The following is a 21,306-nucleotide window of genomic DNA, read 5'->3' as shown; positions in this document are numbered from 1 at the left end:
ATGAAATCCTTCTCATGGTTCCCACAAGAGAAACAAACAAGATCCAAGCTGACAAGACATGGCATTGCACCCCATCTTGGGCTTGATCTTAGCCAAAAGACCAGGCCTGGATTAGGATTCGAACCCACTAGCGTCTGACCCAAAAGTAAGACTCCAATCAACTGAGCCACAAACTCTTGATGTTCTCCCTCCTCCTATAAGGTGACCTTAAAACACATCTCCAGATCACCTTGTGTCAGATTTTGGATGATTGGACTGCTTGTGAATTGTTTTTGGGTGTTTTCATGACATTAAAGATGCTTTATAAATTTAAGTTTTTGTAGCGCTTACAGGAATCTTGTGGCAAAACTAATCGATTATGGCATGTTTGGCCTCGTATAGTGTTTCATGCCTGAATCTCTGTCTCTCTCTCTCTCTCAGGGGGGCACACAACAGAAATTCTGAGGCTAGTGGGCAGCCTCTCTGCTTCATACACTCCCAGGCATTATGTCATTGCTAAGACAGACAAGATGAGCGCAGAGAGAGTCCGCGTCCTGGAGGCTGCGAGAACCAAAGGAAATACTGAACCTCAGGTGAGTGTTAGCGTGGGCTGGGCACTACAGACGCTGTGTCTTAATTCACATTCTTTTGTGATATTGTCGGCTGACAGGACAACCACCACCAGTGCCAGTGATGTCTTCGCCAGATGCGCTAATATTAATGTCTATTTTTTGTAAGGGTGTAAATATGAACTTGTCCAGCAGAGGTCCCTAATTGGCATGAGGAGCAGGAATTGGAAGGTTTTATCTTTAACCCTACAGGTAAATTAGCAAAGATGGCAAAATAATGCTAATTTCTTGTCCCTACAAGTTTTGCTGGCTATATGACAACGTGTGGACATTGGAGGCAAGTAGGCCTGAACATGAGGGTCCCTTGTGTAAGACTTGCATTCCAACCATTATTTTGTAAATTGAGTTTGTCTTTATATGCCCTGTTTGTGAACAGAAATCCCACTCACCTGATGAACAGGCAGTGCTTTGAAAGCTAGTGGCTTGTGCTATCAAATAAACCCGTTGGACTTTAACCAGATGTTGTGAGACTTCTTACCATGAGGGACCCCACAGTCACGGAGTTTGCAGAGATTCACGAGCCAGGTTGATCCCAGGCAGGAAAGAGGTCATGGAGTCATACAGCATAGAAAAGGCCCTTCAGCCCATTGAGTCTGCAACGACAATAACTACCACTAAAGTCACGCTAATTCCATTTTCCAGCACTTGTCCCATATAATGGTAGATGCCTTAATGTTAATTGATAGGGATACCAATGCCAGTAGTGGAGGTGGTGGCATTGTCAGCTGGAATAGTTTTCGAGAGACCCAGGCTAATGCCCTGGGAGCCAGGGTTCAAACCCCACCACAGCAGGTGATGGAATTTGAATTCCGTAAAAAATCTGGGATTTGAAACTATGACTATGAAATCGTTGTTGTTTTGAAAAAAAAACCCCATCTGATTCACTAGTGTCCTTTAGGGAAGGAGATCTGATACCAAAAAACAACAAAGAAAATTACAGCACAGGAACAGGCCCTTCCGCCCTACAAGTCTGCACCAACCATGTTGTCCGACTGAACTAAAACCCCCTATCCAAAGATCAAAATCAGATCATCCTGACCTGATCTGTCTTACGTTTGACTCTAGACCCACAACAACGCGGCTGACACTTAAATGTCCTTTGAAATTGCCTAGAAAGCCACTCGGCTGTATCCAGCCATTATAAGGGACAGCACCAATAATGAGACAGGGTGGACCACACGGCATAGATCTAGTCACCAGAAACGACAATGGGAAGCCCAGACCTGCTGACCCTGCACAGTCCACCTTGCTAATAACTGGGGGCTAGCACCAAAATTGGGAGAGCTAGTCAAGCAACAGCCTGACACAGTCATACTCGCAGGATCATACCTTACAGATAATGTCCCAGATACCACCATCAGTATTTCAGGAAGCGTCCTGTCTCACAAGCAGGACAGACCCAGCAGAGGTGGCAGCACAATGGTATACTGTTGGGAGGCAGTTGCCTTGGGAGTCCTGAACATTGACTCTGGACCCCATGAAGTCTCGTGGCTTCAGGTCCATCATAGAATCCCTACAATGCAGAAGGAAGCCATTTGGCCCATTGAATCTGCACCAACCACAATTCCACCCAGGATCGATCCCCATAACCCCATGTATTTAGCTATCATAGGCAAGGAAACCTATTGATTACCATGTACTGCCGCTATCACTGTGCTAAATGGGATAGATTCTGAACAGATCTAGCAGCTTAAGATTAGGCATCCACGAGGTGCTGTGATCCATCAACAGCAGCAGAACTGTACTCAACTAAAATCTGTAACCTCATGACTCAGCATAATCCCCACTGTACCATTACCATCAAAGCAGGGGATCAAGCCTGGTTCAATAAAGAGTACAAGAGGGCATGCCAGGAGCAACACCATGCATACCTAAGAAGGAGGTGTCAACCTGTTGAAGCTACAACACAGGATTACTTGCATGCCAAACAGCAAAAACAGCAAGTGATAGATAAAGCCAAGCCACACCACAGCAAATGGATCAGATCTAAGCTCTGTAGTCCTGCCGTATCCAGTTATGAATGGTAGTGGATATGGTAGCCGAAGGAGGAGGCTCAATAAATATCCCCATCCTCAATGATGGAAGAGCCCAACGCATCAGTGGAAAAGATGAGGTTGAAGCACTTGCTGCAATCTTTAGCCAGAAATGCCAAGTGGCTGATCCATCTCGTCACCTCCACAGATCCCCAACATCACAGATGTCAGTCCTCGGCCAATTCCATTTACTCTAAGATATCAAGAAAAGGAATACTGAAAACTTGTGCTCCTGAACCTGCCACGTGATTAGACAAGGTGTTCCAGTACAACTACAACACTGACATCTACCGAGCAATGTGGAAAATTGCCACAGGTCTGTCCTGTACACACAAGAAACAGGACAAATCCATCCTAACCAATTACCTCCCCATCGGCCTACTGTCAATCATCAGCAAAGTGATGGAAGGAGTCATCAACAGTGCTGTCACGTAGCACTTAGTCAGCTCGGTTTGGGTTTCTGCTGGCATCACTCAGCTCCTCACCTCTTTATAGCCTTGGTTCAAACATGAAAACAAAAGAACTGAGTGCCAGATTGAGGTGAGAGTGACAGCACTTGGCAACAAGGCAGCATTTGACTGTGTCTAGAATCAAGGAGCCCTAGCAAAACTGGAAACAACGGAAATTGGAAGGACGGGGGGAGCTCTTTACTAGTTGGATTCATACCTGGCACAAAGGAAGGTGGTTGTGGTGGTTGGAGGTCAATCATCTCAGCTCCAGAACGTCACATTCCTCCAGAATCGCGTCCTAGGCCCAACCATCTCAGCTGTTTCATCAATGACCTTCTCTCCACCATAAGGCCAGAGTTGAGATGTTTATTGATGACTGCACAATGTTCAGCACCATTCACAACAACTCAGATATTGGAGCAGTCCATGCCCAAATGCAGCAAGACAATATCTATGTTTGGGTTGACAAGTGGCAAGTAACATTTGTGCCACAGAAGTGCCAAGCAATGACTATCTTCAACAAGAGAGAATCTAACCATTGCCTCTCGACATTCAGTGACATTACCATCACTGAATTCCTTATTGTCAACATCCTGGGGATTGCCATTGATCAGAAACTGAACTGGATTAACCATGTGAATACTGTGGCTACCAGAGCAGGTCAAAAGCTGGGAATTCTGCAACAAGCAACTCGCCTCTTGACTCCCCAAAGCCTGTTCACCATCTACGAGGCACAACTCAGAAGGTAATGCTAAATTCTCCACTTGTCTGGATGAGTGCAGCTCCAACAACATTCGAAAAGCTTGACACCATCCAAGACAAAGCAGCCCTGCTTGATTGGCACTCCATCCACAAACATTCACTCCCTCCAGCCCCCTGATGAACAGTGTTTACCATCTACAAGGTGCACTGCTGGAATTCACCAAGATCCTTCAACAGCACCTTCCAAACCCACGACCACTACCATCTAGAAGGACAAGGGCAGCAGGTGTCTGGAAACACTACCACTTGGGTGCTCCCCTTCAAGTCACTCATCATCTTGACTTGGAAATATATCACCATTCCTTCAGTGTCACTGGGTCAAAATCCTGGAACTCGCTCTCTAACAGCACTGTGGGTGTACCCACACCTCAGGGACTGCTGTGGTTCAAGAAGGCAGTTTACCACCACCACCTCGAGGACAATAAATGCAGGTCGAGCCAGGGATGCCCACATCCCTTGAACAAATTCTTTAAAAATAATCCTGACATCTGTCGAGCAATATTAGTGAGGGCACCACAGAGCTGCCAGTAAATAAAAATTGATGTCATCAGTTCACTTAATGGCTGTTGAGTTCTCCAATGGTGAGGGCTTAAATTTGTTGGTTGTAACATGAAAGATTATTGGATGTTTGATGAGGCTGAGTATTGGAACGGAAGAAGGTGGCAGCTGGTCAGTCGACATCTGCAGAGAGAGACCAGGCGTTTATGTTCTGGCTAGTAAAAGGTGTTTAGAAATAGTTATTTAATTTGAAGTGCCAGCTGGCATAGGAGTCTTTCTTCACTGGAATTTAAATTCCTCGACAACTGAATAGTTGGCAGATAGGGGAGGTCAGCAGAAGAGAAAAGGTCAAGCCAGCAGCAAAGTGAGTTCCAGAAGGAGCAATTGCAAAGGTCTTGTGCCTAAGGGTGATTGATGACTGGATCACAAGCCACATGGTGAAGTATAAAACTACACACCAACCCTTTTCTTCATTGTTCCTTTATTTCCAGAATACAATTATTATACATGTCTGCCTTCTGGGTTTGGGTGTTGTTGGCTGGGCCAGCATTGATTGCCCGTTGTTATCGATGCCTCTATTTTCTCAAGAGACTAAGGAAATTTGGCATGTTAGCTAGCTTTTGCAGATGCACCATGGAAAGCGTTCTTTCTGGTTATATCACAGCTTGGTATGGTTCCTGCTCTGCCCAAGACCACAAGGAACTGCAAAAGGACTGAATGTAGCCTAATCCATCACACAAACAAGCCTTCCACCCATTGGCTATGTTTACACTTCATACTGCCTCGGCAAAGCAGCCAGCATAAGTAAGGACACTGTGCACCCGGGCATTCTCTCTTCCACCTTCTTCCTTCGGGAAAACGATACAACAGTCTGAGGTCGTGTACCAGTCGACCCACGAACAGCTGCTTCCCTGCTGCTGTCAGACTTTTGAATGGACCTACCTTGCATTGATCTTTCTCTACACCCTAGCTACGACTGTGACACTACATTCTGCACGCTCCCGTTTCCTTCTTTAGTCTGTATAGTGCACAAGGAACAATACTTGTCACTATGTTAATACATGTGACAATAATAAATCAAATCAAGTCAGTTTGGATATCTCAAGGTGTTGTATGAAGCTTACCTGACTTGTAATGTTTTACGTTGAATATGGCTAGGATGAGCATGAGTTCAGGTGTGATTCAACTAACCCATGAGGAGCTTTTATCAGAAACAAAGATTAATTAAGAATATTGTTGACATGTATAATAAGACAATTAGCAAGAGTAATTAGAAAATAAGTAAATAATTAAAAAAAAATTAGGCTGAATAAACTGGGCTTGTACTCGTTAGAGTTTAGAAGAATGAGAGGAGATCTCATTGAGACGTATAAGATGATGAATGGGATGGATAGGATAGAGGTGGAAAGACTCTTCCCGCTCAAAAAAGACAATAGGATTAGGGGGCACAGCCTCAAGATAAAAGGGGGGCGGTTTAGAACGGAGTTGAGGAGGAACTTCTTCACTCAAAGGGTGGTGAATCTCTGGAATTCTCTGCCCGTTGAAGTGGTGGAGGCTGCCTCGCTAAATATTTTTAAGACGTGGGTTGATGGGTTTTTGATAGGAGAGGGGATTAAGGGTTATGGGGAGAGGGCGGGAAAGTGGAACTGAGCAGCGACAGATCAGCCATGATCTTATTGAATGGCGGGGCAGGCTCGAAGGGCTGGATGGCCTACTCCTGCTCCTATTTTCTTATGTTCTTATGTTTCCCAAAACACAGCTTCTTTAAGGCAGAACCAAGCAAAGAGGAAAAAAAGGGAAAGAAAGAGACTGCTTCTTACTTGCTGCAAAACTGCTTCCAAACACACACAGTCCAAAAGGAAGAAACCCCTATCACCTGATGACCACAAATGAATCTGAAAGCCCTATCACCTAACTGCCACAGCTTAGCTCCACCCCCAGTGACATCACTGAAGATGTAAACTGCATGGTTGTTAGAACAAAACCTTTCTTAAAGGTACACTCACACGACACCATCCCAAATGGCCCTTGATCAGCGGGCATTTAAGAGTCAATCCACATTGCTGTGGGCCTGGAGTCACATAGGCCAGACCAGGAAGGACAGCAGATTTCTTTCCCTAAAGGGCACAGGTGAACAACGTGGGTTTTTACCACGATCAGCAGTGGTTTTGTGGTCATTATTTTAAGTTCCAGGTTTTTCTAAATCCAGATTTTTATCGGATTCAAATGTCACCTTTGTTTGTGCTGGGATTCGAACACAAGTGCCCAAAGCATTATCCTGGGTCTCTGGATTTCTAGACCAGTGACAGTAGCACTAGGTCACCATCTTCCTGCTAGTCCAACTGACTAATCCAGTGCCCCAAAGGTTTCTCTTTTAAAATTTTTACTCCAATCTTAAAGTTACAAAGCCAATGCACAGGATGGACTGGGCAGATCCAAACCCATCTGCTTGCTCACTTCAAAAACCAAATTCAAATTGAATCCAGCTCATGGTTCCCACAAGAGAGACAAGCAAAATCCAAGCTGACAGGATGAGGTATTGTACCCCATCTGGATCTTAGCCAAAAGGCAGTTTCCCTTTAGTTACTATTTTGCGTATGCCAATATGATAGACTAATCGACTCTCTTTGTGCTCCTGCATATACCATTAAAATAGTTAAATACATGAATAAACTTACAGCCCTTTAAAGGTGAGTGGCACAGTGGTTGGCACAGCTGCCTCACAGCACCAGGAACTGGGATTCAGTTCCCAGCTTGGGTCACTGACTGTGGGTTTCCTCAGGGTGTTCCAGTTTCCTCCCATAGTCCGAAAGATGTGCAGGTTAGGTGCATTGGCCAGGCTAAATTCTCCTTCAGTGTAGTATCCCAACAGGTGCTGGAGTGTGGCGACTGGGGGATTTTCATAGTAACTTAATTGCAGTGTTAATGTAAGCCTACTTGTGACACTCAATAAATAAATAAGTAAAGGAACAGTCTCTCTTGGATTAAATACTTTGGGTCAACACTATGGCACAGTGCCAAAAACCCGGATTCGATTCTGGCTCCGGTGACTGTGGATTTTTCACATTCTCCCCATGTCTGCATGGGTTTCCTCCAGTTTCCTTGTACAGCCCAAAGATGTGCGGTTAGGTTGATTGGCCATGATAAATTGTTTTGGTGTGAGAGGGATTAGGACTGTAAATATGAGGTTATGGGAATGGGACCTGTGTGGGATTACTGTCAGTGCAGGCTCGATGGGTCAAATGGCTGCCTTCTGCACTGTAGATTCTATGATTCTTATAAACATTACCCTTCTCTCCTGTATCTTTATAATTGACATGCAGTTAACAAGGGGACATTGAAGGTTATGGGAGGTGTGGGGGTGGCAGAGGCTCCAGCTCTTATAGGATCTGGTGGAGCATTCATGATCTACTGGTATCAGTTAAGAAAACTTTTTTTTTTGTACAAAAAGACCCTCGCTGGTTTACCAATGGGCTTCACCTGGCTGGGTATATGCCTTGCCCAAGATCGGGTACTCCCATGGGGTTACACCACCCTCCCCCCATTTATTAATGGGGCTCCCATCAGAGTCTGGCAGGATCCTCCATCTGCTGCTGACTCCCCGCTGCACTAAAATGGGATGTTGACAGGAGAGAAATGGAATTGGAACAGCTCAATTACAAATCATCTATTCTTCTTAAAATTGAATCAATTCCCTCATCAAAATTCCCCTTTTTAATAAAATCAGGGAAGGGGAAATCGTTATGTAACAGGGAGAGGAATGATGTGACAGATCATCCCAGTCAAACAAGGGACATCCGAGAGACATCCGTGTTTGCAAATCAGCAAAAGTGCTCAGACCTTGGGGAATGGAAGGAGGGAAACATGTTTAGATCAGACTGAAAATTAAAACCAATCTGGAAACAAGAGGATATAGTTGAAGTTTAAAGTTACTGAATTGGGATTACACAGCCTGTAGCCAAAGTATACATTTTATCTGTTTGTTATTCTGTAGCACTGACTGGCTTGCTGTGTGTTGCCTGGATGGCACTGTGGCACAATGGTTAACACTTTTAAGGAGTATCTTGACAATTGCATGAATAGAATGAGAATGCAGGGATACGGTCCTCGGAAGGGGAGTCGGGCAGCATGGTTGTTGCTGGCTTGGACGGCCGAAGAGCGAGTTCCTGAGTTGTAATTTTCTTCGTTCTTTTGGTCTTTTGTTTACTGCTGCCTCACAGCGCCAGGGACCTGGGTTCGATTCCTGGCTTGGGTCTCTGTCTGTGTGGAGTCTGCATGTTCTCCCCATGTCTGCATGGGTTTCCTCCCACAGTCTGAAAGACGCGCTGGTTAGGTGCATTGGCTGCACTAAATTCTGCCTCAGCTGCCGGAGTGTGGCGACTGGGAGATTTTGATAATAACTTTATTGCAGTGTTAATGTAAGCCTACTTGTGATGCTAATAAACTTACTTAATATTTTGTATAATATGCTGTTGCTTTTCTAGTATGAAGAACTTGTGGATCATGTTTAAACATGGTAATTTTTCAGTCTGAGGTTGCTGTGCATTTCTGATTGAACTCCTCCAGGATGGCTCAGTGAAAAGTTTGAGTTTCTATCACTAGATGTCAGCAGAGCTGACAATGGTGTGATTGTAATGTTTGAGGCAGGTGGGACTGTCGATGCATTTAAACTATTACATTCTCCCTGTGACTTGCCTCATTGATTTCCTTTCAGCGCAGTCAGTCTCTGGTTCACAAGATGAGAAACGCATAGGGCCTGTCCGTAACCTAGCAAGCTTTGCCAACAAAAAGTACAAACATTTCTGATTGCTATCTTTATCTTCTTCATGGTATGAGAGCATTGCTGGCAAGGCCAGCACTTATTGCCCATCTCAAATTGCCCTTGAGAAGGTAGTGGTGAGCCGCCGTGTTCCATGTGGTGTAGGTGCACCCACGCTGCTGTTAGGAAGGGAATTTTAGGACTTTGCCCAGTGAAGGAACAGAAATATATTTCCAAGTCAGGATGGTGAGTGACTTTGGCGGGGAACCTCCAGGTGGCGATGTTCCCTTGCTGCCCAAGTCCTTCTGGTTGTTTGAGGTCAGGGATTTGGAAGAGGCTGTTGAAGGCTTGGTGAGCTGTTGCAATGCATCCGGCAGATGCTGCAGATGGCTGCCATTGTGGTGGAGGGAATGAATGTTTAAACAGACTACTTTATCCTGGATGGAGTTGAGCTTCATGAGTGTTGTCGGAGCTGCATTCATCCAGGCAAGTGAAGAGCATTCCATCGCACTATTGACTTGTGCCTTGTAGATGGAGGACAGGCTTTGGGGAGTCAGGAGGCAAGTTTCTCGCTGCAAAACCCACAGCTTCTGACCTGCTTATTTATTAGTGTCACAAGTAGGCTTACATTGAAGTTACTGTGAAAATCCCTTAGTCGCTACACTCCAGTGCCTTTTCGGATACACTGAGGGAGAATTTAGCATGACTGATGCACCTAACAGCATATCTTTCAGACTGAGAGAGAAAACCAGAGCACCTGGAGGAAACCCACGCAGACACGGGGGAAACATACAGCCTCTGCAGAGACAGTGACCCAAGCCGGTAATCGAACCTGGGTTTCAGGCAGTGTGAGACAGTACTGCTAACCACTGTGCCACCGTGCTGCCCTTTGGTGCCACAGCATTTATATAGTTAGTCCAGTTCAGTTGCTGGTCAATGATAACGCCAAGGATGTTGATAGTGGGGGATTCAGCAATGCTAATGCTGTTGAATGTCAAAGGGCAATGGTTAGATTCTCCCTTGCTGGAGATGGTCATTGCCTGGCATTTGTGTGGTGCGAATGTTACTTATCACTTGTCAGCCTGAATGGTGTCAAGATCTTGCTGCGTATTAGCGAGGAATGCTTCAGTGTCTGAGCAGTTTCAGATGGTATTGAACTCTGTGGAATCATCAGCCAGCATCCCTACTTCTGATCTTGAGATGCAGGGAATATAATTGATGAAGCAGCTGAAGATGTTTGGGTCTAGGACACTACCCTGAGGAACTCCAGTAATGTTCTGGGACTGAGATGTTTGGCTTTCAATGACCACAAGTGTCTTTGTTATACTGCTATGATTCCAGTCATTGAAGAATAGAATCGTAAAATCTCTACAGTGCAGAAGGAGGCCATTTGGCCTACTGAGCCTGCACCGACAACAATCCCACCCAGGCTCTAACCTCTTAATCCTATATATCTCCCCTACTAGTTCCCCTTACAACAAGGGTCAATTTAGCATGGTCAATCAATCTAACCTGCACATCTTTGGACTATGGGAGTAAACCGGAGCACCCAGAGGAAATTCATGCAAACATGCTGGGAACATGTGAACTCCACACAGACAGTGACCCAAGGCCAGAATTGAACCCGGATCCCTGACACCATGAAGTAGCAGTACTAACCACTGTGCCACCATGCCTCAGGGATAAAGATATGTTTTGGACCTTGTTCGTGCCACCCAGTGTGGTGGAGGATATGTTCAATCTGAAGATGGGACTTCATCTGAACAAGGGTTATGCAGCGGTTATTCCTCCTAAGAATGTCATGATCAGATGCATCAGTGATGGTCAGGTTGCTGGGGACAAGATCAAGTAAGTTTCTCTTTCCTCTTGTTGGTTCCTTCACCATGAGCTGCAGGCCCAGTGTTGCAGACACGCCCTTCAAAACTAGCCCAAGCCGGATTGGAGTGGTGCAGTGAAAATCTGTCCATCGGGAGTGGACACACAAAGTAGCTGAATATCTACGGTGGCACAAGATTGTTCTATAGCAATGTTACAAAATGGGTCCAAAAGTACTGTCTTCAAGAAGAACCACGCAACAATGATTTTTGGGCCTTTCCAAGTGGGAAAACCCGGCAAACATTGGCATGATTTGAGAGAAAGGAAAATAGGATAGGTTGGTGCTGTTGACTTTCAAAGTCACCACTAATCAATGGCAACTGTGATGGATTATCTGGTTATTTGCCTCATTGCTCCTGTGGGCTTTGCTGTGCACTAATTAACTGCCTCATTCTCTACCTTCAGACAATGAGTGTGTTTCCAGTGTGATTTACTAGCAGTAAAGTGCTTTGGGGCATCCCGTGGTCATGGAAGGCTGCGTACAATGCACGTTTTCTCCTCTTGTCCGGTAAATCATCAAATACCGAAATCTGATGGAAAAAAAGTACAGTAGCAGAAAATCCGTGTGTTCGTGGTCAAAGTATTTGCAGCCAGAAGAAGCATAAAACCTGCAATGCAGCTGGCTGAAGTGTTCAATGTATTTAGAAACTAGAAGCAGGAGTAGGCCATTCCACCCTTCGAGCCTGCTCCGCCATTCATTCTGATGGCTGGTCATCAAATTCAATATGCTAATTTACCTTCACACCTGCCCTGCCCATATCCCCTGAGCTCATTAGCCCCAAGAGATATATCTAATTTCTTCTTGAAATCAGACAGCGTTTTGGCCTCAACTACATTCTGTGGTAGTGAATTCTACACATTCACCACCCTCTAGCTGAAGAAATTTCTCCTCGCCTCAGTTCTAAAAGATTTACCCCCTTATCCTCAATCTATGACACCTAGTTCTGGTCTCCCCCACCATCGGGAACATTCTTTCTGAATCTACTCTCTCTAACCCTGTTAGAAACTGTTAAAATTCTATGAGATCCCCTCTCACTCTTCTTAACCTCCAGTGAATGTAATCCTAAACAACTTAATCTCTCCTCATGTGACAGACCTGCCAGTGCTGGAGCTTAGCAGAGGAAATAATGTCTCAATGCACCAGGAGTCGTGCTTACCTGTCCTGATGTTTATTGACCTTTGATTTTTCCAGTTGAACTCAGCCAGAATAAGTTAAAGTTTACTTATTTATTAGTGTCATAAGTGGGCTTACATTGACACAGCAATGAAGTTGCCGTGAAAATCGCCTAGTTGCCGCACTCGGGCACCTGTTCGGGTGCACTGAGGGACAATTTAGCTTGGCCAATGCACTGAACCAGTACGTCTTTCAGACTGTGGGAGGAACTAGAGGAAGTCCATGCAGACACAGGGAGAACATGTGGACTCTGCACAGACAGTGGCTAAAGTCAGAGAATCCCTACAGTGCAGAAAGAGGCCATTCAGCCCATCCAATCTGTGCCGATCACAGTCCCACCCAGCCTCTTTCCCTGTGACCTTACATATTTACCCTGCTAGTCCCCCTTACACTAAGGGGCAATTTATCATGGCCGATCAACCTAACCCGCACATCATTGGACTGTGGGAGGAAACCGGAGCACCCATGCAGACAGTGATCCAAGTCGGGAATCGAACCCAGGTCCCTGGCGCTGAGAGGCAGCAGTGCTAACCACTGTGCCACCATGCCGCCCAAAAGTGTTGTTTTGTTTATTATGAATTTAAAATGAGCTTCAGCTACCTGTATTGTTGAGGGATGACTTACTGATCAGCGGATGGAGGAGGTGTAATAAGTCTCTTTTTGGATAATCTGTTTTGTTCAGTTATATGCTTCCTGCATTTCAGTAAGTTTCTCATAAAAGCTAAAACAAAAAGCGAGTGCTGAAGCAGTTCCCAGTGATTATGTACATTTTTAAATCGGGACTAGCTTGGGCAATCAGTGTCCTACTGGAAGTTCCTTTCATTCACAAGCAAATTACATCATATCTTTCTGAGGTGGGGGGGAGCTATCAAGTTCTATTTGATCCAAACTGGCAATTAGAGCAATTTAGTTGTTTGATGTCAAAAACCAGGTTGCAAAAGCAAACAAAAGCGCCTTAAATATATGCTTTTCTCACCCTGTTCGAATGACCAGCTTGACTGATGAGATTAATTGCCTGGCAATTTAAGTGAGTTTCTTTGATCCTGTGTATTATAAATTGCCTCAGAGTCCCCAGAAAACCTGCATAATAGGTGTGGAATTTTTCCTGCATCTCAAGTTTCTTGTTTGAATGCCAACTTACGAGCCTCAAGTTTTGTAAGGAGCAGGCTCTGTGGAAAGTTTTTGCCATGTGATATGGCAGAGATGAAATTGAAACCACATAGGCAAAACTAAAACATTTAACTTTCTGTAATTGAGAACTTGTTTAAGCATTGCATGAGTCACATATCACACAGAAAGTTGATTTGTTTTATTTGCTTGTCTCTATCATTCATTTTCTTGCAAATAAATTTGACTTACTTAATTTAGCCTGTAAATGGTGGACTGCCAGAATATTGTGGTGACACGAATAAAGTGGGATAAACCACATTGTCCGTTGCAAGAAACTTTGGGAAAGGGTTAATATTAAATCTCATTCATCCCGTTGCAAAAGGGAGAAAATCTTTGCTCGTAGGGGATGAGGGGCAGTTTGTGGAAGCCGTCTTCATTCTGTGTATACAAGGACACTAGGAAAGAGCCTGAACTGATTCGAGGCACATTGCTTAACATCAGTCTAATCAATATGCATATCATAATCAAAATCTTTATTCCATCCGGGGGGAAAAGAAGGAGCCATACTCATGTAAGGATATCACCTTAGATTTCATTTTGGCTCATAAATTTTTCTACAAACTTGGGCAGCAATAGGAGAAATATCTGTGAGATGAAGGCAGCGTGATCACTCTCGTGCCAAATCAGCTAAGGTGAGGCGTGTGGTTGGTGAAAGTGGAATCGACGATATGTCAGTATGTATCCGTTGGCCACAACTTTAGCCATGAATTGCTTCATGCAGCGTCCAGCAACAACCTGGCCTAAAACCATCACAAATCCTTTTCTGTATCATCTATAGGTTGGGCACTGAGTGTTAATTATATATTAACTGTGTTCAGTTGTTTGCACATAGTAGTCACTAATGTTGGAGAGGATGTGGGGGGGGAGGGGGTAGAGTCCCTATGAAAGTGCTGTTCAATTAAGAACAGTGGCTGCGATTCTCCCATCCCATTGTGCTAAAAAATTAGCACCACGGGCCAGGAGATTCACCCGTTGGCAGATTCGCTGGGTTCGTATGGGCATTCGCGCTCCGCTCGTGTCTCCCAATGCCGGATTTCCAGCAGAGTCAGCTCTGCACCAGAAATTGGTGGGGAGCCGCAAAGTCTATTTACATGGTCATTGTAATATAATTTAAATATGATGAGTGGGCCCTTGACTGAAGTCTCCGCGCTCGTTAGCATCTCCCATTGCGCCAGAGTATTTCACTGCAGCAGGATCTACAGTAGTTCCCCACTTTCGGGGAACTAGTGGTCTAACCCTGCTGGAATAAAGGGGGGAAATCGGGACTTCCCCCACAGGGTTGGGTGCCCCCTGGGCATTGGTACCCCAGCAGTGCCAGCCTGTGTCCCCTGGCACTGCCCAAAGGGGCAGGATGTGTGGGTGAGGCTAGGAGCGCAGAGACTGATGGGGGTGATTCTTCTCTGAACTCCCACTGAAAACACAGCGTGAAGTACTCCAGTTTTCATGCAAATTCGGCATTTAGAATTTATGGGGAGAATTCCGCCCTGTGTTTTTAATATGTAACTTTTTAAATAAATCCTAAAGTGTGCTTTTTTAAAAACAAATAAATTGGCTCCAATTCTATTCTCCCCCAAGTGTTAATTGGAAGAGGACAGAATGTCCAACATTAAAATATTTACACCTGTGTTCTCAAATCCAGTTGTCCTCACCTTTTAACCTTGCTTCACTTGACAACTATACACAGCCTCGAATTCTCTGTTACATTCACACACATAAATCAATAGTGCATGAATCTTCTTGAGCCGGAACACGAGTAAGCTTATCTTCTTGTTTTAAGCTACTTGATGGTTGCAGTTAATTCAGTCATAAGTTAAATGGCATTGCATTTTTCTCATCCTGAAGTCATACTTTACAAATGGAACCAGATTGTTCCTACATTTGTTTTGGCAAGGGTAGCGTAGGAGGGTCAGAAGTTCACAATATTATTCCGGGAAAATTACGAGGTCAAACGTTTTTATTCAAACTGTGCCAGACCTACCTGTCAAAATGAATTAAGCTGCGGCTGTGAGTTAATGGTTTTAAGTGTGTATGCTGTTCTATCTTTCATTGGTGCTTTTATATTCTAATTTGATTTTCTTTTAAATATGGATTCTCAAAGTATGTTTGCATGTCTATGCTACCCATAATTCTCGAGATTAGCACTGCTCCCTTACAATGCCAGGGACCCAGGTTCAGTTCTAGCCTCGGGTCACCGTCTGTGTGGAGTTTGCACGTTCTCCTTATGTCTGCGTGGATTTCCTCTGGGTGCTCTGATTTCCTCCCACAGTCTCCAAAAATGTGCAGGTTAGGTGGATTGGCCATGGTAAATTGCCCCTTAGCGTCCTAAGATGTGTAGGTTAGAGAGATTAGCCAGGTAACTATGTGGAGTTAAGGGTATAGGGCCTGAGTAAAATACTCTGTTAGAGAGTCAGTACAGACTGGATGGGCTGAATGGCTTGCTTCTGCATTGTATCTGTATTCTAGTGGAGACGGATTGTAGCCTGCAGACACCATGGGATTAGGAGACTGGGATAAATGGATCAGAGTATGCGAATGTAACAGTCATAATGAATTTATACATTCTGTTCTGATTTGTACATTAGCGTTGTAAATTCTTGATCCCATGTTTATATGGGAAACTGTCAATGTAAACATCCTGTGGCGTAATTCCATCATCTTGCCAGTGATGGTGTCTCAGTACATCTATGACAGGGAGAATGTAATTACAGTGCAACCAGTTTCTATCGCCTGCCTGTTAAACCAGGGCACAAAGGAAGGAAGACTTGTATTTATCGATCACTTTTCATGATCTCCGGGTGTTCCAATGGACTTTCTGGCCAATGAGTTATGTTTGTCACTGTTGTGTTAGGAAAGACAGTAAATTTGCGCACAGCGAGCTCCCAGAGACATAGGGATGGAAACATAGTGGTATTGTTATTGGACCCAGAGGCCCTGACTAGTGGCCTGGGGACATGAGTTCAAATCCAACAGTGGCAGCTGGTGGAATCTAAATTTAATTAACAAATCTGGTAGTTTGAAAAGAAGTTTGTCTCATCAATGGCAGGCATGAAACGATTGTCGTTAAAACACATTCTGCCTCACCATTGCGAGGAAGAAAATCTGCCGTGTTTACTCATTCTGGATTGCGTGTGACTCTGTCTAAACCTGTAGAAATATGGTTCACTCTTAACTGCTCTTGAAATGGCCTCGTTGTACCGAACCGTGGTGGCAGTCGACAACACTGTAGGTGTACCTGCACCAGACTGACTGCAGCAACTCAAGAACGTGGCTCTTTGAGGGAAATTGAGTAGATAATCTGCTCCTGTCAACTTAGGCTAGTTGAATAATTTGCCAGGCCATTGGGGAGAATACCTTGCTCTTCCTCAAAACAATGCGCTGGGATCCTTTACCCATCTTATCCAACAATGCACTGCCATTTCATCAGTTCTCCGAAGTGGAGAGAGAGAACCAGAGATGTTGAAAGAGGGATCTCTGAAAGGTAACACACCGGCACTACCTGCCATCAGTAGAGTATGGCTGAGTTGGACAGGATCATAGAATCCCTACAGTACAGAAGGAGACCATTTGGCCCACCTAGTCTGCACCGACCACAATCCCGCTCAGACCCTATTCCTGTAACCCTACATATTTACCCTGCTAATCCCCCCGACACTAGGATTAATTTAGCACGGCCAAACCATCTAACCCACACACCTTCAAATTGTGGGAGGAAACCGGAGCACCCGGAGGAAACCCACACAAACACGGAGAAGGTGCAAACTCCACACAGACAGTGACTCAAGCTGGGAATTGAACTCAGGTCTCTGGCACTTTGAGGCAGCAGTGCTAACCACTGTGTCACCATGCCAATCTCCTTTTGTTTGCCCAACTTTTACAAGGAAGAAAGTTGGCTGAAATCCAAGAAATGGAACCCTTGGCAAGGGAATCGGGGCTAGAGTAGACAGCAGAGATGGTCTGTTGAGGTCATATTGGGATTCATACATCTGTGTGAAGACTCTAATTTTTTTATTGCAGACAATGCATAACTTACTTTCCCTTTGCTGGGGTTAATAGAACACAGAACAGTACAGCAGGGTTACTTACTATTTATTACAACTTAGTCAGCTCCTAGTTCAGCAAAAAGTCCCTGGTGATGAATGACTGAGCTGTCTTTCCCATTATGATGTGTAACCCGCTTGCTTCACTCGAGGGGTCAGTGGTCCCTGTGACACACTAATCCCCCGACTCCCCCACTGCCACAGTCATCCTCGGATTAAATTCCGTGATCAAATTGTTCGCAAGTAGTTGCGTGATATACAACTGCTCCCCACCCAAAAACAGCACGCCTTTCTTCAGAAGGGCCCATTGTTTTCTGGTACATGCAGTGGAGGTTTGAGCTGCAGAGGGGCAGCTCTTTACTGTTTTTAAAAAAGAAATGATGCATGAGTTGAGCTAACTGCCATGTTGCCAGTTTAGTAACTCTCAATTTTTTGCTTTTACGGACAGTCACGTTTCTTCTTCAAATGGAACTTTGATCGTGTTTGCCCGGCTACCAAAGTACAGAGATAATAACGCCTCTGGAAAATGAAACAAAAGGGAGAGTGTCTTTAAACTGACGCATGGAAGGAAATCCTAGCCTGACAGATTCATGTCTGTGCCTCCGACCAATTGGTGATCTGGCCTGTGTCAGATCATACAAACCTTTATTTATTTTAATATCATACAAAACATGTGGTTAGCATTGTTGCCTCACAGCACTAGGGACTCTGGTTCGATTCCTGGTTTAGGTGACTGTGCTCCGTGTCTGCATTGGTTTCCTCTGGGTGCTCCAGTTTCCTCCCACAGTCCAAAGATGTGTGAGTTAGGTAGATTGGCCATCTACATTGCTCTTTAGTGTCAGGGGGATTATAGGGTAAATATGTGGGGTCACGGGGATAGGACCTGGGTGGGATTGTTGTTAGTGCAGGCTCGATGGGCCGGATGCCCTCCTTCTGCCCTGTAGGTATTCTGTGATTCTCCTATCCTATTCTATTCTATGTATGGCAGTGTGCAGCTGGAAAAGTGGGGACTGCTTTGTGGGACAGACTCTAATCTGCATGGGTGACATTGAATGAGGAGTGGGAAGGGCAAGCGGGCAGGGTCAGTCTGCACTTTGTTCACATCCTAATCCTTCATCAGATCCGGATTGTTTGACCAAAGAGCCCAGGCTTGTGATCTCTTCACATGTGTAAAATCACCATTGTGGCAGAAAAAGCAGTTATCGTTATCTCTCGGGATAGATGGATCAAACTGAGCTTTGTCTTTTTTAAACAAAAGCCAGTGGCATTGTATCTGGAATTCTCCCAATCGTGATAGCAGCGTATCATCACTAGCTGTTTGAACAGCAGAGTGTTTATTAGCTGCACTGCATCAACCAGTAAATTGAAGATGGGCTGGGTTCCCAGCAAACTAAAGGCTGAGCATTTTCATTCTGCACCTTGTCTCTGGCCTGCTGCAGTCTTCCAGTGAACCTCTGGACTCCACTTTTGTGTTCCACGGGTTTAGGTAAGAGTCATAGAACCACAGAGGTTTACAGCATGAAAACAGGCCCTTCGGCCCAACCTGTCCATGCCACCCTTTCTTTTAAACCCTTAAGCTAGTCCCAATTGCCTGCATTTGGCCCATATCCCTCTGTTACCCATCTCACCCACGTAATTGTCTAAATGTTTCTAAAAGACAAAATTGTACCCGCCTAGACGACTACCTCTGGCAGCTTGTTCCGGACTCATCACCTCAGTTCCCATTTTGTTTAGCGTTTATTTGCTGGTTAGGCCTTTCCTGCTTCTCTAATCTCCTTTTATTTTGGGTTTGAATGGTAGTTATCCTGGTATTCATAACTTTTATTCATTCATGGGACAAAGGTATCGCTGGCTGTCCAGCATTTATTGTCCATTCCTGGTTGACCTTGGAGAGTGTTAGAGAGTCAACCGCATTGCTGTGGATCTGAAGTCACTTATAGTCTATTCTGGGTAAGAACGACAAATTTCCTTCCCTAAAGGACGTTAGTGAGCCAGATGGGTTTTTCCAACAATCGCCAATTGTTTCATGGTCATCAGTAAATTCTTAATTCCAAATATTTTTTATTGAATTCAAATTCCACCATCTGCTGTAGCGGGATTCGAGCCCGGGACCCCCCACCACCCCCCATTCCAAAGATGTGATAGTTATGTGGATTAGTGGGAAAGGGCCTGGGTTGTATCCTTTGCCAGAGTTGTGGCAGACCATATGGGCTGAATGGCCTCTTTCTGCTCTGCGGGATTCTATGATTCTATCACAGATCTTGTTCTTCTTCCTACCTTCATCCCTCAAAGCCTATTGCGTGGCTAACTCCCAGTTCTGGTGATAGACCCGAAACTGACTAGACCTGCTGAGTATTTCTGCATTCTCTGTTTTTATTTCAGATTTCTGTCATCTGTGGTATTTTGCTTTTCTGTTGATAGGGTCCAAGTTAAAAGAGTCTCGAGGAGCCCCAGCAAACAGGCCTCCTCATCGTTGAAACTTTTTTTCTATTCTTGAGACATGGGCCTCGCTGGCTGACCAGGATGAATTCCCCATCCCTGTTGCTGAGGATAGTTGGGAGTTAACCACGTTGCTGTGGGTCTGGAATCGCAAGTAGGCCAGACCAGATAAGAACGGCAGATTTCCTTTCCTAAAGGACATGAGTGAACCAGATGGTGTTTTCCCAACAATCGACAATGGTTTCGTGGTCATCAGTAGATTCTTAATTCCAGATTTTTTTTTTATTGAATTCAAATTTCACCAGCTGCCGTGACAGGATTCGAACCTGGGTCCCCAGAACATTAGCTGAGTGTCTGGATTAATACTCTAGTGATAATACCACCAGACCATCGCCTGCCCTGCAAACTGCAGCAATTCCTCCTGATAAAAGCAGGGTGCTTTCTCTAGCAACAGTGACAGATTGTGTGCAGGAGATCAATCCCAGCCATTCACAGTGTGATTGCAGAGGAATTGTCTCTATTCTGGTCGCTGTATACAGCCTTGAATTTCGCAGCATGTGTTGGAAAATACAAAGGAAGTCCAGGTGACAGAGCTATTCAACATTGGTCACCAGATTGTCTATTTCAAGGCTCCCTGATCTGTGCATGGTTCCCCCACCCCCACCCCCGTCCCTGCCAGTGGGGTCATAAGATGAGATTCTGGGGTCGCAAGCTCCAAGGCCACAATGGCTGTTGTAGCGGTGGGACTGAATGCTAACAGCTGTGAGGCAGAACAGACTTGAAGGGCTGAATGGCCTAATTCTGCTCCTATATCTTATGGTCTTGTAAATCCATCGGTGACCATGCCTTAATGGAGCGCTCCCCAACGCCTGATGGTTGCCGCAGACTAAGCAAAGCCTGTGAATGGCTAGACGTTCATTTCATTTCGGGGAAAGTTTGCTCCCATCATCTCTCCTTAGGGGGAGATGTGTCACACTTAACTCTGAGGCACTCATAAAATGGGGTCACGGTAAGAATAAGTTTGGGAAAACACCAGACTTCAGTTCATCCCTGGTGAGGTAAAATCACTTTGGTTGGCTGTGAATTGTGCATGATGTTTAGCTGTCGTCCTTCCAAGATTAAAGGGGAAAAAGGGATCTATAACTGACTATCAGCACATGTTCTTCATTTTGCTGCTGCACTATATTGGCAGCAGAGATCCCGTGAAGTCTCTGGCTCGTGTCGATGCTTTGATCGGGAATGTGCAATCCAAATTACAGAAGTTACTTGACGAGCAGCTTGTGTAATGGGACTAATGCCTGTTTTTAAAACGGTTTTTAAAGCAGTGGCGGTGAATGTAGTCTTTACCAGTGAACCCACACAGCTGATTGATCCATTTTGCTCCTCTGTACTTGGGCGTCTCTTAATCAATGTAAATTAGTGATTTTTCAACCTTGAATTAGGCGGTCTGTTTAGCTTGTTATTTTCAGCTGGTTCCAGAGAATTAGGGAGAAATTATATAC

At 44.9% G+C, this 21,306-nt stretch overlaps 1 protein-coding gene across 1 annotated transcript in view; it reads left to right on the top strand.

Moving 5' to 3' along the window:
* alg14 (ALG14 UDP-N-acetylglucosaminyltransferase subunit) overlaps positions 1–21,306 on the top strand; it is a 94,970-nt gene that overhangs the window by 6,171 nt on the left and 67,493 nt on the right. The window contains exon 2 of the mRNA XM_080195269.1: positions 421–572. Coding sequence (XP_080051395.1) covers positions 421–572 — 152 coding nt within the window. The remainder of the gene's footprint in view (positions 1–420; positions 573–21,306) is intronic.

The sequence above is a fragment of the Carcharhinus amblyrhynchos genome, chromosome 9 (genome assembly GCF_965287045.1).
Source record: "Carcharhinus amblyrhynchos chromosome 9, sCarAmb.v2.hapA, whole genome shotgun sequence".
Taxonomy (NCBI): domain Eukaryota; kingdom Metazoa; phylum Chordata; class Chondrichthyes; order Carcharhiniformes; family Carcharhinidae; genus Carcharhinus; species Carcharhinus amblyrhynchos.
Note: the sequence above shows the minus strand (reverse complement) of the source record. Positions and strands in the feature narration are given on the sequence as shown.